Source organism: Chelonoidis abingdonii, chromosome 22 (genome assembly GCF_003597395.2).
Source record: "Chelonoidis abingdonii isolate Lonesome George chromosome 22, CheloAbing_2.0, whole genome shotgun sequence".
NCBI classification, from domain to species: Eukaryota; Metazoa; Chordata; order Testudines; family Testudinidae; genus Chelonoidis; species Chelonoidis abingdonii.
The window spans coordinates 20,464,861-20,480,147 of NC_133790.1; the positions used below are offsets into that span (position 1 = coordinate 20,464,861).

The following is a 15,287-nucleotide window of genomic DNA, read 5'->3' on the forward strand; positions in this document are numbered from 1 at the left end:
CTTTAAGGCTGTATAAACTCAAGTGAACCTGGATCAGTTGTAGAGGTGTATTATGAATGAACCCACTTTACCAATGGCCAGCTATTAGGACTTGGAGTTTTTGTTGCCTGTGTCTATTTATATGGTGGTTCCCAAGCTTCCTATGCACCTGAAAGTTGTTAGACAACTTGATGTGAGGCAAGAAGCACTGGTGCGATAACTTCTCATTGGTCTGTCCTGCTTCACAGGCAGGCTGCTGCACCAGCTGTAACCTCCAGGGTGGCTTCACAGCATATTACAAAAGTCCAGCCTGGAGGTGATAAAAGCTTAGATCAACATGGTAAGAGCCTTATCTAACAGAAAAGGGTGCCAGATATTGCCCAGTTATAGATATAAAAAAAAGTTATTTGCTGCTGCAATGAGAAAGTACAGGATAGGAGATTAGTCTAGCAAGATCAGAAGATTATGCGCTACCATGACAATTAAGGGACAGATGTCCTCTGCTGAGGAAGCAGGATGCAGTCTATCAGTTCCTTAGTCTTTCCTCTGTGCTGGCTATTTTTACTGCTAGTTTGACTGAAGTGAGCCTGGGCCAGTTACTTTTCGTCCACATTCCTATTTTGTTGTGATAGTGGGACATCGGATCTTGTTTTCCATACTCAACAAGAAAGAATCTTAGAGCTGAGGATCATAAAAATACTTTGAGCATTGTAGCCTTTATCATTATATGAGCTTGTTTTCTAAACCAGTAATAAAATAGTAGCATGGGTCCACAGTGACTCAAACTCTGATTCTGTTGAACCTCCATACATGGTGGTATATGGCTTGAAAGCAAGAGGCTCATTGCTGCCTCTTCCCTGCAAAGTAGGCTCATGTAGAATCTCTTTGTATTCAGAGAATGGGACTCAGTGTTGCTTCCCTGATGACACTCAGTTGAGGAGAATGGGTTCTGGGGTCTCTTGTGTTGCCCATTTTATGTCACATTTAGAAACGTCATACTGGTATCTCAGTAGAGTAAACATTAGCTGCAAACTGTGTGCCTTCTTCCATTCTTTCCCCTTTATTGTGCTTTTATGCTTTGAAATAAACTTTAGATCCATATAACATTTTTTTCATGTTAACGTTCACTAGGATTCCTTGCTGAAACAGAAGGATTACAGGCAATGTTTTGAATGCTCTGAGGTTGCCTTGAATGAAGCAATTCAGCAGATGATTAACATGACAGTAGCTTCTGCTAAAGAAGAGTGGGTTGCTACAGTAACACAGCTGCTCACAGGGATTGATTGCTCACTGTCATCAGACAGCAGCATCCTGAAGGAATCTTCTGTAACACTGAGCCTCATTCGGCTGACAAACAACCTCATTCAGGTAACCTGTTCACCTACACTAGCAAGCAGCCCCTGTGCGCTACAGATCTTTTTTTAGGCGTGATACAGCTGCTGCCTGAACTGCCACCCACTTGCAAAGTGTCTCTTGGGTTACATTTCTGTGTGGGCTGTTTCCTTTCACGCTCTTAGTTTTCACTGCAAGATGTCAGATGCACTGAGAATCTCTTCTGAAATCAGTAATGGCAGCTAATTCTGAGCACTGTCTCTGCTGAAATGAGCAAGGAATAGTAATAAGGTGGCTCAGGGAGCAGTACTGCTGGCTATGACTCTGTTTCTAGGGGCAGCAGTGCAAGGTTTGGTCCAGCTGGCTGGGCCCAGTTTGTTTCTGGCACAGATCTTGCTGCATATTTCTGCCATTCACACAAGGGATGGTAAGAAAGATCCTGTGAACTTTAGGAACAGAGTACAGTCAGTTGGTATTGTTGGGATGTTACATCATTCAACTGAGATGCTAGTAGCTCTGGCAGCTGAGTGGTTCTTTAGATTCTTATACAGATATAGGATGTGAGTCAGAATTGGGAATCTGATGATTATGAGGGGTATTTTCATCTTCATTCCTGTTTCCCTTGCTCTTAAGGACAGAATTAAGTAAAATGATGGTTATTACCTCTTTCCAGTTTTAAAATTACAGGCAATATTTAGCCTTTTTGTAGACGTTCTTCTGAAATTTTGAAAACTGTTTACTTTTCTCCTGAACTTCTCATTTAAGTGCCACAAGTGCCAGAATTGTAAACTACTTTCAATATTATTTCCTCTTCAAAGACCCAGGCTTGCTAATTGCCATCTGCAACATTCTGAGTGCCCTCAATTGTTATCAACTTCAGTGGTAGCTGAGGTCACTTGGCACCTTGCACAATCTGACCGTAAGGCTTTAGAGCAATGTGCACAATGATGCTTATTTGGGTCACTGGTTAAACTGCAGGAATTTCTTGTAATATCATAAATATTTTTACAGATAAGAACAAATATATACAGTTTATATGCATAAAATATATCTCCAAGTATAATATAATAAAATAAAGAAGGAATTTCCAGAAGTTTTAAAAACACCTGTCATTGTTTCAGTAACTGGGGCTGTTATCTTGGTGTAAGGTTAGGGCTACTGTTTTAATGATGAGGCATTGTGCTGCTCGCCAAGAAGCTGTCTCCTCTGAGGTAAATTGAGCGTTACAAATCAGTTTCCCATTTGCAGTGTGGGGGAAAGGAAAATCAGAGAATTTCAAATTTGCTAGAGGTAAATTCCTTAATTTGTTTTGGTTTATAGTAGAGGGTTTTCCAGAAAGTTTTAACTGTACCTGAATTTTCTCAGTCCTACATCATTTCAAAAAATTGTCAAAATGCTAGCTTCCTATTTATTTTATGCCAAATTGATTGCTTCTTTTTTGTTGTTGTTGTTTGTTGTTTTTGTTTTTAATTGCTTCTTGATGATCAGGGGGGTTATTTTTTTAGTTACTGATTAGACACTTAAAATTGTATAGGGACACATTCTCATTTAGAAATAGATATAGCTGTTGGAATACCTTTCATGTTACGGTGGAGTCCTCCTTCAAAGAGACTTTAATATTAGAAGTCGAGAATTGGGTTTTATTTCTTACATTAACGAAAAACGGAGATGGTAATACTCTTACATAGATCTTTTCATCTGTAGCTCTGTGTCCTTTACAAAGGATTGTAAGTATCATTGCTCCCACTTTTCAGTTGGTGAAACTGAGGCACAGAGAGTTGATAGAAATTAGTCGCGCAAGTTACATCAGAATCAAGAGATTAACCTTCTTTTCGGAGGCCTTTGTCTCTCCATCCTGCCTGAGATGTTCAATAGAATGTAAAAATCAGAATAAAATACAAATGTTCTGAGTTTATGGATGTTTGTTCATTTTACTCTTGAGAGGCCAGAGGAAAAGCATAAGTTCCATAAAAACATACTATTTAAATGATATGGAATGTGTTACTAAAGCTTATACTTCTCTGAATATCGCAGTCCATTTCCTGAATAACAACTCCACTTGGTGAACTGAAAAAGGACACTGTTTTTACTAACAGATTTGTAACGTTGCTGTGTGGTCCGCAATGCATGCTTTTACTAGACACTGTAGAGTAGTCAAATATGCTTCAGTAGATGCAGCTTTCAGTGGAGCTCTTCTGGCATATGTTCTGGAGAAGGGACATAGAGGGAAAGCCATACAAATCCCTTTTCTTTCAGCTGTTGTCTTTTCTGTTTCAAGAATAGGTAATTTTTCACAGGTAAATGATAATGGTATTTCTCTAACAGACTGTCTGTTGCACACACCTCCATCCCTTATTTCTAGTCTGATTGTTGTTATGCGTTATTCACTAGTTAACTACTCTTTCTGAAATGTATCTCTTCAGGGGAATCTGCTCATAATTCCTAGTTGGATGTATCTGGCTACAAGATTTTCATTTTATTTAAATTTGTTGGAACTACCTTTTGTCCAATTTCATTCTAAGCAGGTATGTCTTACTTTCCAGGGTGCAAATACATCTCTTTGTAGTCATCACTAACAGGAACCTTGATGCAGCTTCTGCTAGTGTTCAAAAATTCTGCTATTCCCTTAGTCATTTGCACTTGTTCTAGTGTGATATTAGTACAAATGTACCTAGTTAGAAAATGACCTTACAGGTAAGAAGAATGGGCTTTTCCCATATTATCAAATTCTGGAAGTTGCGAGTGTCTTCTCCTTTTTAGTACTTTCAAGCCAAGCCAACACAAGAAGCAAAGCGACTTAAATTTAGATTTTGTTCGTGTATGAATAGATGCACTTCCACTGAGGCATCTGGACATGTGTAAATCCTTTTTCTAATGTGTATAATGGGTATCATATATTTCTTTATTAGATTATAGATTGCAGCATGGCAATCCAGGAGGAAGCCAAAGAACCATATGTCTCGTCAGTGCTTCCCTGGATTATTTTGCACCGAATCATCCAGCATGAAGAAGATGCCTTCCGATCCCTTTGCTGTCAGCAGCAGCAGCTCCAAAGCCAGGGTGAGGAAGGTAATAGTCTAATTTATCAATGTTATATGTTGTTAAAACATTGCTCCTTATCCTTTTCCTCTTTGGCATGTGTATGGAAAATGGTTAGTGTTCCTTTGTCCCCCTCACTGACTGAGTCTCCAATCCTCATTTCCTCACCACAGCAGACAGTAATTCTGAGGAAAGGTTTCCTTACCAAAATGTAGAGAAATAAGTGTCTAGGTAGATTAGCTCAGTTTTGTACTTAGGAGATATAATTACTGGCATCTTTCTTCCAGTGAGTCCTGACACGCCTGTGCTCCCTCCTTCCCTCATGTTACTGAACACTGCTCATGAGTATCTAGGAAGAAGATCTTGGTGTTGTAACTCAGAGGGTGCCCTTCTCAAATTCTATGTGAGTATCAATGCCTAAATATTAAACGTATATATTTTTTTTTAATTTCTTTTTTCTCCTGTTCCCTACCCCCATATACATGTATTGGAATGGCCATTTTATCCTAGGTAATGAAGTAGTTAAGGATTGCTCTTCCAAGCTGTTATCCATCATAGTCTGAAAAAGTTATCTGGCTTTCCTAGACAGACAAAACATGTCATTTGCCTGGGATAACAGACTGTCTTATGTTAACTCATTAACTGTTCATTACTCATTCACTATACATTTCTTTGAAACTGTAAAGCACTGAATAAAGGTTATTGCTGATTTACCTGAAAAAATTATGCTCTTTCATCAGCCTGTATTCTCAGTGATCAACACAAGGTTCAAATTATGCAACTGAAGTTTTAATAAAGCAATGGTGGGTACTGTAATCTTTTTTTTTTCCTTTTTTTAAAAAAAGGAAGAAGAGAGAGAAAAAGAATTAAACAAACTGTGGTTTTCTGAAGTTAGTGGAAACCACGTTAATGAATGGTATTGTCGCCATCCATCAACATTACTTGTAATCTGATGACTGAGCATGATATTGCTTTTTATTTTTTATTGTGCTCTGGTCCAGATCTCTGGTACAAAGGGCACTTGCTGCTTTGCAGTTTGGGAGCAGAACCAGATCTGTGGTTCATCCAGATCTTCCTGCTGCAGAGCTTTGCTGAAACTTTGTTTCAAGTTTCTGAATAACTTTTTGGCTCAGTAGTGTGTCTTATTTCCCTGCCATCTCCTTGGGCTGTTTTTTTCCCTTTTTGGAGAAATTGTCCCCCCAGCTCTACTTCTCCCTTTGAGGCATTTGCAGTAGCTGGCACCCCTACAGGCTTCAAAGGAGACAGATAGATGAAGGAAAGCCAAAGGCAAGGTCTGTGTCCCTCCTCTGCTTATTGGGTGTCAGGTTGGAGAATGCAGCCAGCTCTGTGGGCAAGATGCAGTTTCTCTCAGCTCAGTCTGAGCAGGTTTGCCTTTGCTGCCATTCCCTGGGCGTGAGGGATAGAAGAGGCCAGCTCTGCTGGGCAAGACACATGCATTGTCTCAACAGCTTAGTCCAGGTGGGTTCACTTCTGTCCCCCTCCCCCAGGCAGGAAAGGAGGCAGCTAGGATTAGAAAAACAGCTCCAGGGGGTAAGCAGCTTCCCCCCGACCCCCAACTCCATGAAGGGAATGATGCCAGAATGGCATCATGCCTTTGTCCCTAGAGCTCTCACCAGCACCATGCTGCTGACTGCAGAATTCAGCCACCTCATACCCCTCAGTCTCTCCTCAAGCCATGAATGGAGGACACTGGATACAACGTGGGTGCTGCTGGACACCAGAGAGCGTGATAAGGGACCTTCATGCCCAGCTCCCTTCCCCTGCTACTACCTTTACAACAGGCTTCCCAGCTGTTCTTTGCTGCCAGGCTGGAGCCTTCTAGGGAAATACAGACATGTCAGGCCCATGTGTTTCCCATGCAGTAAACAGGAGTCCAGTCCATCCTGAATTCCAGGCCAGTACTGAAAGGGGGCTTATATCGGGGAGGAGAGACAATCAGTCCAGCCTCTTTGAGGGCAGAGGGAGTGCTAGTCTCTAAATATTTTTGGGCTGAAACACGGTTTCAGATTTGCATCTTCCTCTAAAGCAGGATTATAGGGAAAAATACCCAAAGGTGAAATAAATAAATAAAAATAGTACTGGTTTCCCTGCTCATGTTCCTGGAGTACAGCAACAGATAATCCTCAGCACCCAGTTCCCTTGTTCATATTCATGGAGTTCAGCACAGCAGATCAATGCAGAAAAGACAGGGCCACAGAGATGCACTGATTCTGCGGGCATGCAAACACGCACACACACAGGAAGTTCTCCTGTGGGGAGGAAGTCCAACTGTCCACATCAGAATTTGATGCTCAAAAAATAAAATGTGTATTTTAAGACAGGCAAAAAAAAAAAAAGACTCTTTCAGATGGAGTTCTGTGAAACTATACTAGGACATCTGCAGCTGCCCTAGATGATAATTTAATAATTCTAGGTTGATCTGGGGAAGAAATAGATTTTGGTCACCTTGTCCGTGGATCATTACTTAGTCCCTGCTGTCTTACAGGAAGCCTTTTCTTCATTGTATTCATGTTACAGCTAGATAGTATTATAGAACCCAGGAGTGGACTTTAAGGCACTAGTACTGCAGTATTAGTAGATGAAAGGAGGGCTGTCAGATCACTACTGACTTTTATGATGATATATAGTGGTTTGTTTAATGCTGGGGAGAAGAAATCTCCTATGGGCAGCGGTAGAATTTTTGTCAGCAGATTACTGCTTCCTTTTATCCTCTTAGAATTTAGAAGGTGCATCGCTTACAGTTAGATTAGCACCCACATGCAATTGTGTGCTCTGAAACAAACCCTAAATTACCAATCCTAGAGTCATCAAGTACTTTTAATAAAAGTCATATTTAACATTTGTAACTTATTACAAGTAGTCAGTAGTATAGCTTTCAGAGCCAAAAAGGTGTTGAAAGGCTGAAAATCATGAAGATATTCCAGTGGGGAAGAAAACATTAGAAGAGAAAATGGCCTTCACAAAGTGGTTTGAGTATTGGCCTGCTAAACCCAGGGTTGAGAGTTCAGTCCTTGAGAGGGGGCCATTTAGGGATCTGGGACAAAAAAAATTGGATGATTTAGTTGGGGATTGGTCCTGCTTTGAGCAGTGGGTTGGACTAGATGACCTTCTGAGTCCCTTCCAACTCTGATATTCTATGATTGCTATGACTGAAGTATGCTAGACACAGGTGTGCGTTTTACACAATATCCCATCAGTAGCAAATTATCACCATCTGTAGGTGAACCATCTGCTGGCACAGATTTCACTTCTGGTGGCTGAAGGATATTGTGTAACAAAAAATGTTAATATGGCATTAATACATCTACTATAGCCACAGTTTGAATCATTCATTACAAATATCATTCTGAATTGTTGCTAAGAATGAATATTATTAAAAGCTGAGCAAGCGCACAGGAGGGTTGAAACGCAAGGTCTGTAGGCAGAGGCCTGCAAGATTTTAGCTTAGCTATTTTAGGCCTTGGCGCTAAGAAATGCTGACATATGTAAGTGACCAAAGAATAACCCGATGCCCTAAGATTTTGGGAAAAGAGGTACCAAGTGGCAAAAAATTAGCCAGAAGATTAATTTTAAATCATAAAAATGCTGTAAAGGCAAATCTTGTCTCCAACATGTATCTTAACCACATGATACTGGTTATGTGTTGATGCTAACAAGAATAAAAAAAAGCCTACACAGTCTATAGAAATTGAGGTATCTGTAGTTTCTTAAGGACAGTTGGTGGTTAAACCAGTCTTTCATAAAGGGGCAGAATCAAAAACACAGCTTGCTCTTGGTGAAAATGTCTGTCAATGACCCTGAAAAATCAAGACCCTCACAAAAATGTTCCCTTTAAGAGTCTTACTAAAAGATCTCATAGAGCCACCTTTTTTACTCTTCATCCTTCTATTGCAGATCTGTCCCAAAAATGTCATAGAACTAGGTATGATCCTTAAAGCGGCGGTGGTGGGGGGAGGCGCTAGAGGGATGGAGGGGCAGCTGATGGCTACCCTCTTCTTCCACTTACAGCTGTGGAGTGAGAGCTGATCAGTTGCAACCAAGAAAGATACATTTGCAATATATATTCACACTGTGCTTTTTTGGGATAATATTTGTTTACATTTTATATGCAAAACTGACATTGGCTTTAGCCTTCTGGTAAACTATTAATGCAGCCCTTGGTGTCCTAATATGTGAGCATCCTTACTCTGGTACATAGTTAAAGGTTTTCTTTAGAAAAGGCTTTCCTGTTTTCCATTATCTGGCCTGCAGAATTACAGAACTTCCAGGGCCGCCCAGAGGATTCAGGGGGCCTGGGGCAAAACGGGGTAGCTGTGGCGCTTGTACTCACACAGCGGCGGTCCAGGTCTTCGGCAGCATTTCAACGGTGGGGGGCCCTTCAGTTGCTCCATGTCTTCGGTGGCACTGAAGGGCCCCCCCGCTGCCAAAATGCCACCAAAGATCCGGACTGCCGCCGGGCCAGGGTTCGCGGGGTATTTCAGCGGTGGGGGGTCCTTCAGTCACTCTGTGTCTTTGGCAGCACTGAAGGCCCCCCCCTCCCCGCCCCGCCGAAATGCCGGCCGAAGACCCAGACTACCTCTGGGCCAGGGCTTGCGGGGCCCCTGGGGCAAATTGCCCCACTTGCAGGCGGCCCTGAGAACTTCAGGCTGTAATTGGTGTTACATTTTCATTGAGAATCTATAAATGATTTTTGTAGGTTCAAATGGAACTTCCAGACCTAAGAGCATTTTTAAATATGTAGCATAAACTTTGAGATCAAGCTTAGAAGCTCTTTTGTCCATATCTCAGACAGATGATATATTCTCTTATCAGTCAAGATTAGGTTTTCCCATCTCTAAATGCTCACTGGCAAGATGGATAATTTTCTCTGTTAGAGAATTATTTCATATAACATGGCTCCTTCCCACCTGTGGTGGAGCTCACTCATCTAGAGCTGTTGATGCCTGTTGGGTTGAGATTTGGAAAGTTCTGTTAACTGATGTTTGTGAGATCTGTCAAACTTCCAGTAGACATTACAGACTCCTCTGAGATTCAGTCTTCTCAGCAATAATCTAGCTGCCTTCTTTGACCCCTAGTGTATAAATAGCTCATGGTATCCTACATGTGTAGTTAAAATAGTATGGTTGAAAAGGAGGAGTTACTGTGCAAGACAACTCCCTTTCTTTTTTTTTGCCTGAATTTCATTAAATATCCCAGGTATTCCTCCACATCCTCTGAAATGGGGAACCTTTTTTCTCATTTTTCTGTGTCTTTGGTGGTGATATTCTTCCTGAATGTCAGGGCTGGTAAAATGTAATGCGTTTGTTAGAACAAACCACCTAAATATGCAGAGGGTAATGAGAGAGCTTTTCAGTGGCTTTAGAAGTTGGGAACATCAAGTTGAGATACTGTCTTCAGTAAATGAAACTGGAAGAGAACATAAGTATCACAAATACAGAAGGTAAAAGAATGGTATTAGGTTACAGTGTAATCGAAATGGACATATTACAAAAGTGATGAGCATGCAGAGATGTGGAGAAAATTTGGATTTGAGTAATAAAGAAACAGTAAACTTGCTTTGTTCATGTTCTGTTAGACAGAGGCTCTTATACTGCATTCCTTGCCGTAGTATCTGAGTGCCACATTTAGGAAAATAAAAATAGGAAGCATTTAATTTAATGTGAAATTCAGTTATCAGACCTTGTTTGTCTTATGTTGCTTGTGATGGTCTAGGTGTGGGTACTGCAAAAGGAACTTGCAGTGTCTACCTCAGAAGATACTCATCCCTACAAAGAGGAACTGGAGACAGCCCTGGAGCAGTGTTTTTACTGTTTGTACAGCTTCCCGAGCAAAAAGAGCAAAGCAAGGTACCTGGAAGAGCATTCTGTGCAGCAGGTAAGATAAGCACAACTTACCTTTAGTGTAACACCTTAGAATGCTGGAGAACATGGTTTTCTCCAGTGTCAATATATTGAGCTGAATTAATGGGAAGGAGTCATAAGTACCAGGACCTTTTTTCCAGGCCTGAGATTCATTTCCTTTATATATGGTAGAAATAATGAAAAAACTCCCTGGATCCCTAAAATAAGTATGGAACAAGAGGACTAGATGTTGGATATAAAGCCAATTGAAGCTTTACCCATGATACAAAAAAAAACCCAAAAAACGTAAAACACCAAACACCTGATCTTATAGTTGATGAATATGGAAAATGCAGTTTAAAGTGATGCTGGTAAAATATTAAAATTTTTATCTTGCCAAAGCTCTGATGGAAAATATTGGTTAGTACGGATTATTAAAACTTACAAAATTCGGTTTGGGAGAAGCAGAGGTATGAGGAACCTCCAGAAGACATTTCACTCATTGTTAGATTCTGGATAACTTTACATTTACCATAAAACAGATGGTCATGAAACTGCCTCCTGTATCTGGATTTTACCTAAGAAACACTTAATTGGTTAGTGCCTCTGACACCATAATATAACAAGCCTGTTAAGAATTTTGCAGTGCAGTCTGCTGAGTGATAGCTGTATTTTCTTGCTCCTAGTCTGTCTGTCTGAATTCTTCTCAACCTCACCTCGTCTCATATATATATAATATGCTAGAATCCCAAAAGAAACATCTCAGATAGACTGTTTTCTAAGACTAATAAAAAGGAGGAAGAGATGAACGGAAAGGGCAAAGAAAAAAAAGAATGTGGGAGAAGAGAATCCTTCCTGCTGGAAATGGCACTTCTTGTCTAAAAAAAGGTGGGAAACTCTGGGTGAAATCCTGGCCCCACTGGAGTAAGTAACAAAACTCCCATTAACTTCATTGGGGCTATGATTTCACCTTGTCTTCAGAAAAGCACATTCCAGTGTTGCAGGAGCAATAGAGGAAGCATGACTCAATTAGCTTAAGATTGGAAAACTACAAACACCTGAATATGTTAAAAAAAAAAAAAAACAAATGAAGAAAAAAGGTGATGAGACAAAAGTGTGACTGGCTATTACACCGTTTGATTTGAAAATGCATCCAACTCTGTAATTGCTGGGGACATTCCTGGAATTTTCCTTCTGTTACCTGGATTGGAGTTTCAAAATCTATAACAAATGAAGTTCGTTCTTTCTATCACTTCTCACACCCTCCATGTCAGTCTCCAAATCTCCTGTTTCCCAGGGAGGTCTAAGCAGACTTTCCAACTCTTCCAAGTAAGTAAAGCTATCCTTATTAAAAACATTTGTTAAGGTACAGTCGAGAGCCTTAGCCTGTAATCACTGTGCTGAACATTGTATCTTAATAATGCCTTTGGATCTTCCATTTTGGAAAGGTTGCACTGGTTTTTAGCTGATAATGTTTTTTGTTTTATTCTATTCTATTGAAAAATTTCCCTAGCTCTTGACTCTTTGAGATAATTTCTTTCTCTCTTCCCCTCACCCCCTTCCCTGAAGGTGGATCTGATGTGGGAAGATGCGTTATTCATGTTTGAATATTTTAAGCCCAAAACCCTCCCTGAGTTTGATAGCTACAAAACCAGCACTGTGTCTGCTGATCTGGCCAACCTTCTGAAGAAGATTGCTACGATTGTTCCTCGAACAGATAAGCCCATGTTAAGCCTAGATGATGTCTCTGGCTATATTGAAGGAACCTTCAGCAAGGTACAGTTAATTGTTTAAAAAACTTCAAGGAAAGGAAATGGTATATTGTTTCATTTTCACAGTAAGGGATTGTTGGGTGGTGTCTGATTTGACATTTGAGGCTCACAAAAATCACATTTTAATTGGGTTAGAATGGCCTTTCCAAAGCTTGTAGTTTTACAAGGAACTGGTGCAATGGAGATGAATATGGGTAGATTTAGGGATGTGCGGAGGTACACCTCTACCTCGATATAACGCGACCCAGTATAACACGGATTCGGATATAACGCGGTAAAGCAGTGTTCCGGGGGTGCAGGGCCGCGCACTCTGGCAGATCAAAGCAAGTTCGATATAACGCGGTTTCACCTATGACGCGGTAAGATTTTTTTCGGCTCCCGAGGACAGCGTTATATCGAGGTAGAGGTGTGGTAGATACAGAGCTATTTTTAAATATGCTCCTGAGTCATCTAAGGTTTTCTGTTTTCAGGTACCATCTCTCCCTGAGGGTGCAGACTACTCTCCTCCCGTGGTAACTGAGCTGTACTACCTCCTGGCAGACTACCACTTCAAGAATAAAGAGCAATCTAAGGCCATTAAATTCTACATGCATGACATCTGTATTTGTCCAAACAGGTAAGTATTGTTCATTCCCTTCAATTCATCACTGCTGAAATGAGGGACAAATCAGGGGTTTTGTTCTATTTGGAAAGTAATAACATTTTCTGGTGTTTATTATTAGAAGTAAGTTGTATCTTAAGGAGCATTTTGGGGAAAAACCTCTGTTATTAATTATCAGTTATTTGACATTTTCCTTTTGGTTTCTGAAATGACCAGAATTCAGAGAATGGGGGAAACTGAATTATAGTCAGGAAGAGCAAGAGGTATGATAACTGACTTGACTTTCTTTTCTCTTTTGCTCATTGGTTTCCCTGGAATAGGTTTACCGGCAGTGAGAAATGGAAGCTATGACAGTGGTTAACTGCATAAGACAAACACATACCATCTCTCGATGGATTAACAGCTTGGGCTGGGTTTTTTAAGTTTATTCAGATTTGCTGGCAGAGAAGTACTCTAAAATAGGTCAAAATGGACAGAGCTGTATTGTTCTGATGACTACTGGTTAAACTCAGAAATATTTCTCGTCTGCCTTTTTAGTCTTCACCATCTCAAAGGGATACTTTGTAAGGTGAATAAGCTTCACAGTCCCTCATTTTAAAAATTGTATTTTCTATTTTAAAATTCCTGCAAAAAGTGAGCTGCAATAATCTTAAAATGCCAATCAATAAACCTAGGACATGCAAATTTGGCTTTTCCTACTAAGTCATGTTTTCATCAAAAAAGCATAATGATAGTAAAGACTCAAGAGCCATCCAGTCCTGCCATCCAGAATGTTGTTGTGAATGTGGGGCTGTCTGTTGGACAAGAGTGGATAATGTTTAGAGGCTAGGATGAAAGGGCACCATATTGTTTTGCTAGGACAGCATGGTTTCTGAGAGAAGAAGCTGGTTGGAATGGAACTGTTCAAACTTGGACATATCGAATTAAAATGAAAAGCCACCAGTTAGTCTATTATTTGGTTTCTGTTTTCTATGATGATGGATATTGGGTTAGCTAGAAAATGGAGGTTTTCAAAATCAATATACACATTTTATCCATTTTACCTGTTTTTGTGTTCCATACAGTTCTATACCAGGTTCCTCATTCTGTTGAAACACAAAATGGGGACAGGGAAGTATTTTCAGTTAGTTTTGAGAGCAGTAAGAGTTAGATGTGTACGGTGTCTCTCAGTGCCACCTCCATGGGAGGATGTGCAGCAGGAATAATGTTTTGGAGACGCCTGTGATGTAAGAAGGAAACATCTGGAGAAATAGTGAAAGGAATAATCACACTAATGATTCAAGATGCTTTACGGCAAGTAGTTTATTTGCTGTGTTCTTTCTTGCGTAGGTTTGATTCTTGGGCTGGCATGGCACTGGCTAGAGCAAGTCGGATTCAGGACAAGTTGAACTCCAATGAGCTGAAGAGTGATGGCCCCATTTGGAAGCACTCTACTCCTGTCCTCAACTGCTTTAAACGAGCCCTGGAGATTGACAGCTCTAATCTCTCTCTCTGGATAGAATACGGCACCATTTCCTATGCCCTGCACTCTTTTGCATCCCGGCAGCTTAAGCAGTGGAAGTTAGAACTTCCCCCTGAAGTTGTGCAGCAGGTGGGGGTCTAAGTTAGAGCTGTGTGAACTTTGAAATGCTTATTTCAACCTTATAATCTTTCTGATTAAAGCATTCATTACTATTGGTGTGGAATTGCTACACTGCATGATGACTTAGCGGCATTGCTAGTCACAGTATCCACCCAGCCCAGTGAAAATAAACATGTAAATTGCTAGTGTGAGCACTTTTTGAAATTTTGTTAGTTTCTTCTCAAAATTAGTCTGTCTGAGATTTGGGCCTACTTAGACTCTTCCTCCAAAGATCGCTAAAAAATGGCAGAACCAGCAGGAAAAAAACCCAAATACTTACAAATTTGTAATGAACTGCAAGTATCTACAGTACATTTACTTTCTCTGTTAGTAAACTTCATACAAATTACTTCAGAATAAGATGAAATATATTTTTTTAAATAGTCAAAAGACCAGAAAATTGGGCAGCTCACATTTGTGTTCACACACCATCGTTTCTCTTGTGTCATAATGAGGTTTCTCTTTTTGTTACATTTGAGTTATTTACTTAAGATCACGATCAAAATTGTTAAATGACAAACATCTCAATAGCATTTTCAAGGAAGTAATTTACATGATAATTGACCCCTGACCAACAGTCATGCATAAATTATCTTGATTGTGAAATTTTCTGCTGATTCAAGTGGGAAACGCAACTTTAATCTTTATAAACTTGGGTCACTAGATATAGACAATGTTTTATCTCCCTCTTTCTGATTGTTACGTTTCTCTTCCATCCTGACTCTCAAGTATCAGATTACAATGAAGGAATGGATTTTTTTTTTTCCCCCTCTAAAAAGGTGAATTGTCTCTGGTCTGTGAGCTGTTAAATATTCGAAAATCTAAAGTTCCCCAGTATATGAATGGAAGAGAAGGTGCAATGAGAACTGCTTTCTCCTCCTGCCTTCTCGAAGGCTCTCTTCCCTCCTACAAAGGTTCTGTGAAAATGTGCTCTGAATCCTAGAAAGTTATCCCTGTTCCTCAGCCTGAAGTTAAACCATAATTACTTTTTCAGCAAAGGTAACTAAAGATTCTTCTTCGAGTGCTTGCTCATATTCATTCCAAATAGGTGTGCGCGCGCCGCGTGCACGTTCGTCGGAAGA

The 15,287-nt window shown here is 40.2% G+C and overlaps 1 protein-coding gene across 8 annotated transcripts in view; it reads left to right on the plus strand.

The window, feature by feature from the left end:
• CABIN1 (calcineurin binding protein 1) overlaps window positions 1-15,287 on the plus strand; it is a 222,795-nt gene that overhangs the window by 27,995 nt on the left and 179,513 nt on the right. For 7 of the 8 annotated variants that reach the window (XM_032801282.2, XM_075060054.1, XM_075060057.1 and 4 more), the window contains 7 exons: window positions 1,111-1,347; window positions 4,221-4,380; window positions 4,638-4,753; window positions 10,084-10,245; window positions 11,781-11,987; window positions 12,454-12,599; window positions 13,914-14,175. In XM_032801282.2, coding sequence (XP_032657173.1) covers window positions 1,111-1,347; window positions 4,221-4,380; window positions 4,638-4,753; window positions 10,084-10,245; window positions 11,781-11,987; window positions 12,454-12,599; window positions 13,914-14,175 — 1,290 coding nt within the window. The remainder of the gene's footprint in view (window positions 1-1,110; window positions 1,348-4,220; window positions 4,381-4,637; window positions 4,754-10,083; window positions 10,246-11,780; window positions 11,988-12,453; window positions 12,600-13,913; window positions 14,176-15,287) is intronic. The other variant, XM_075060056.1, reaches the window with a different exon arrangement.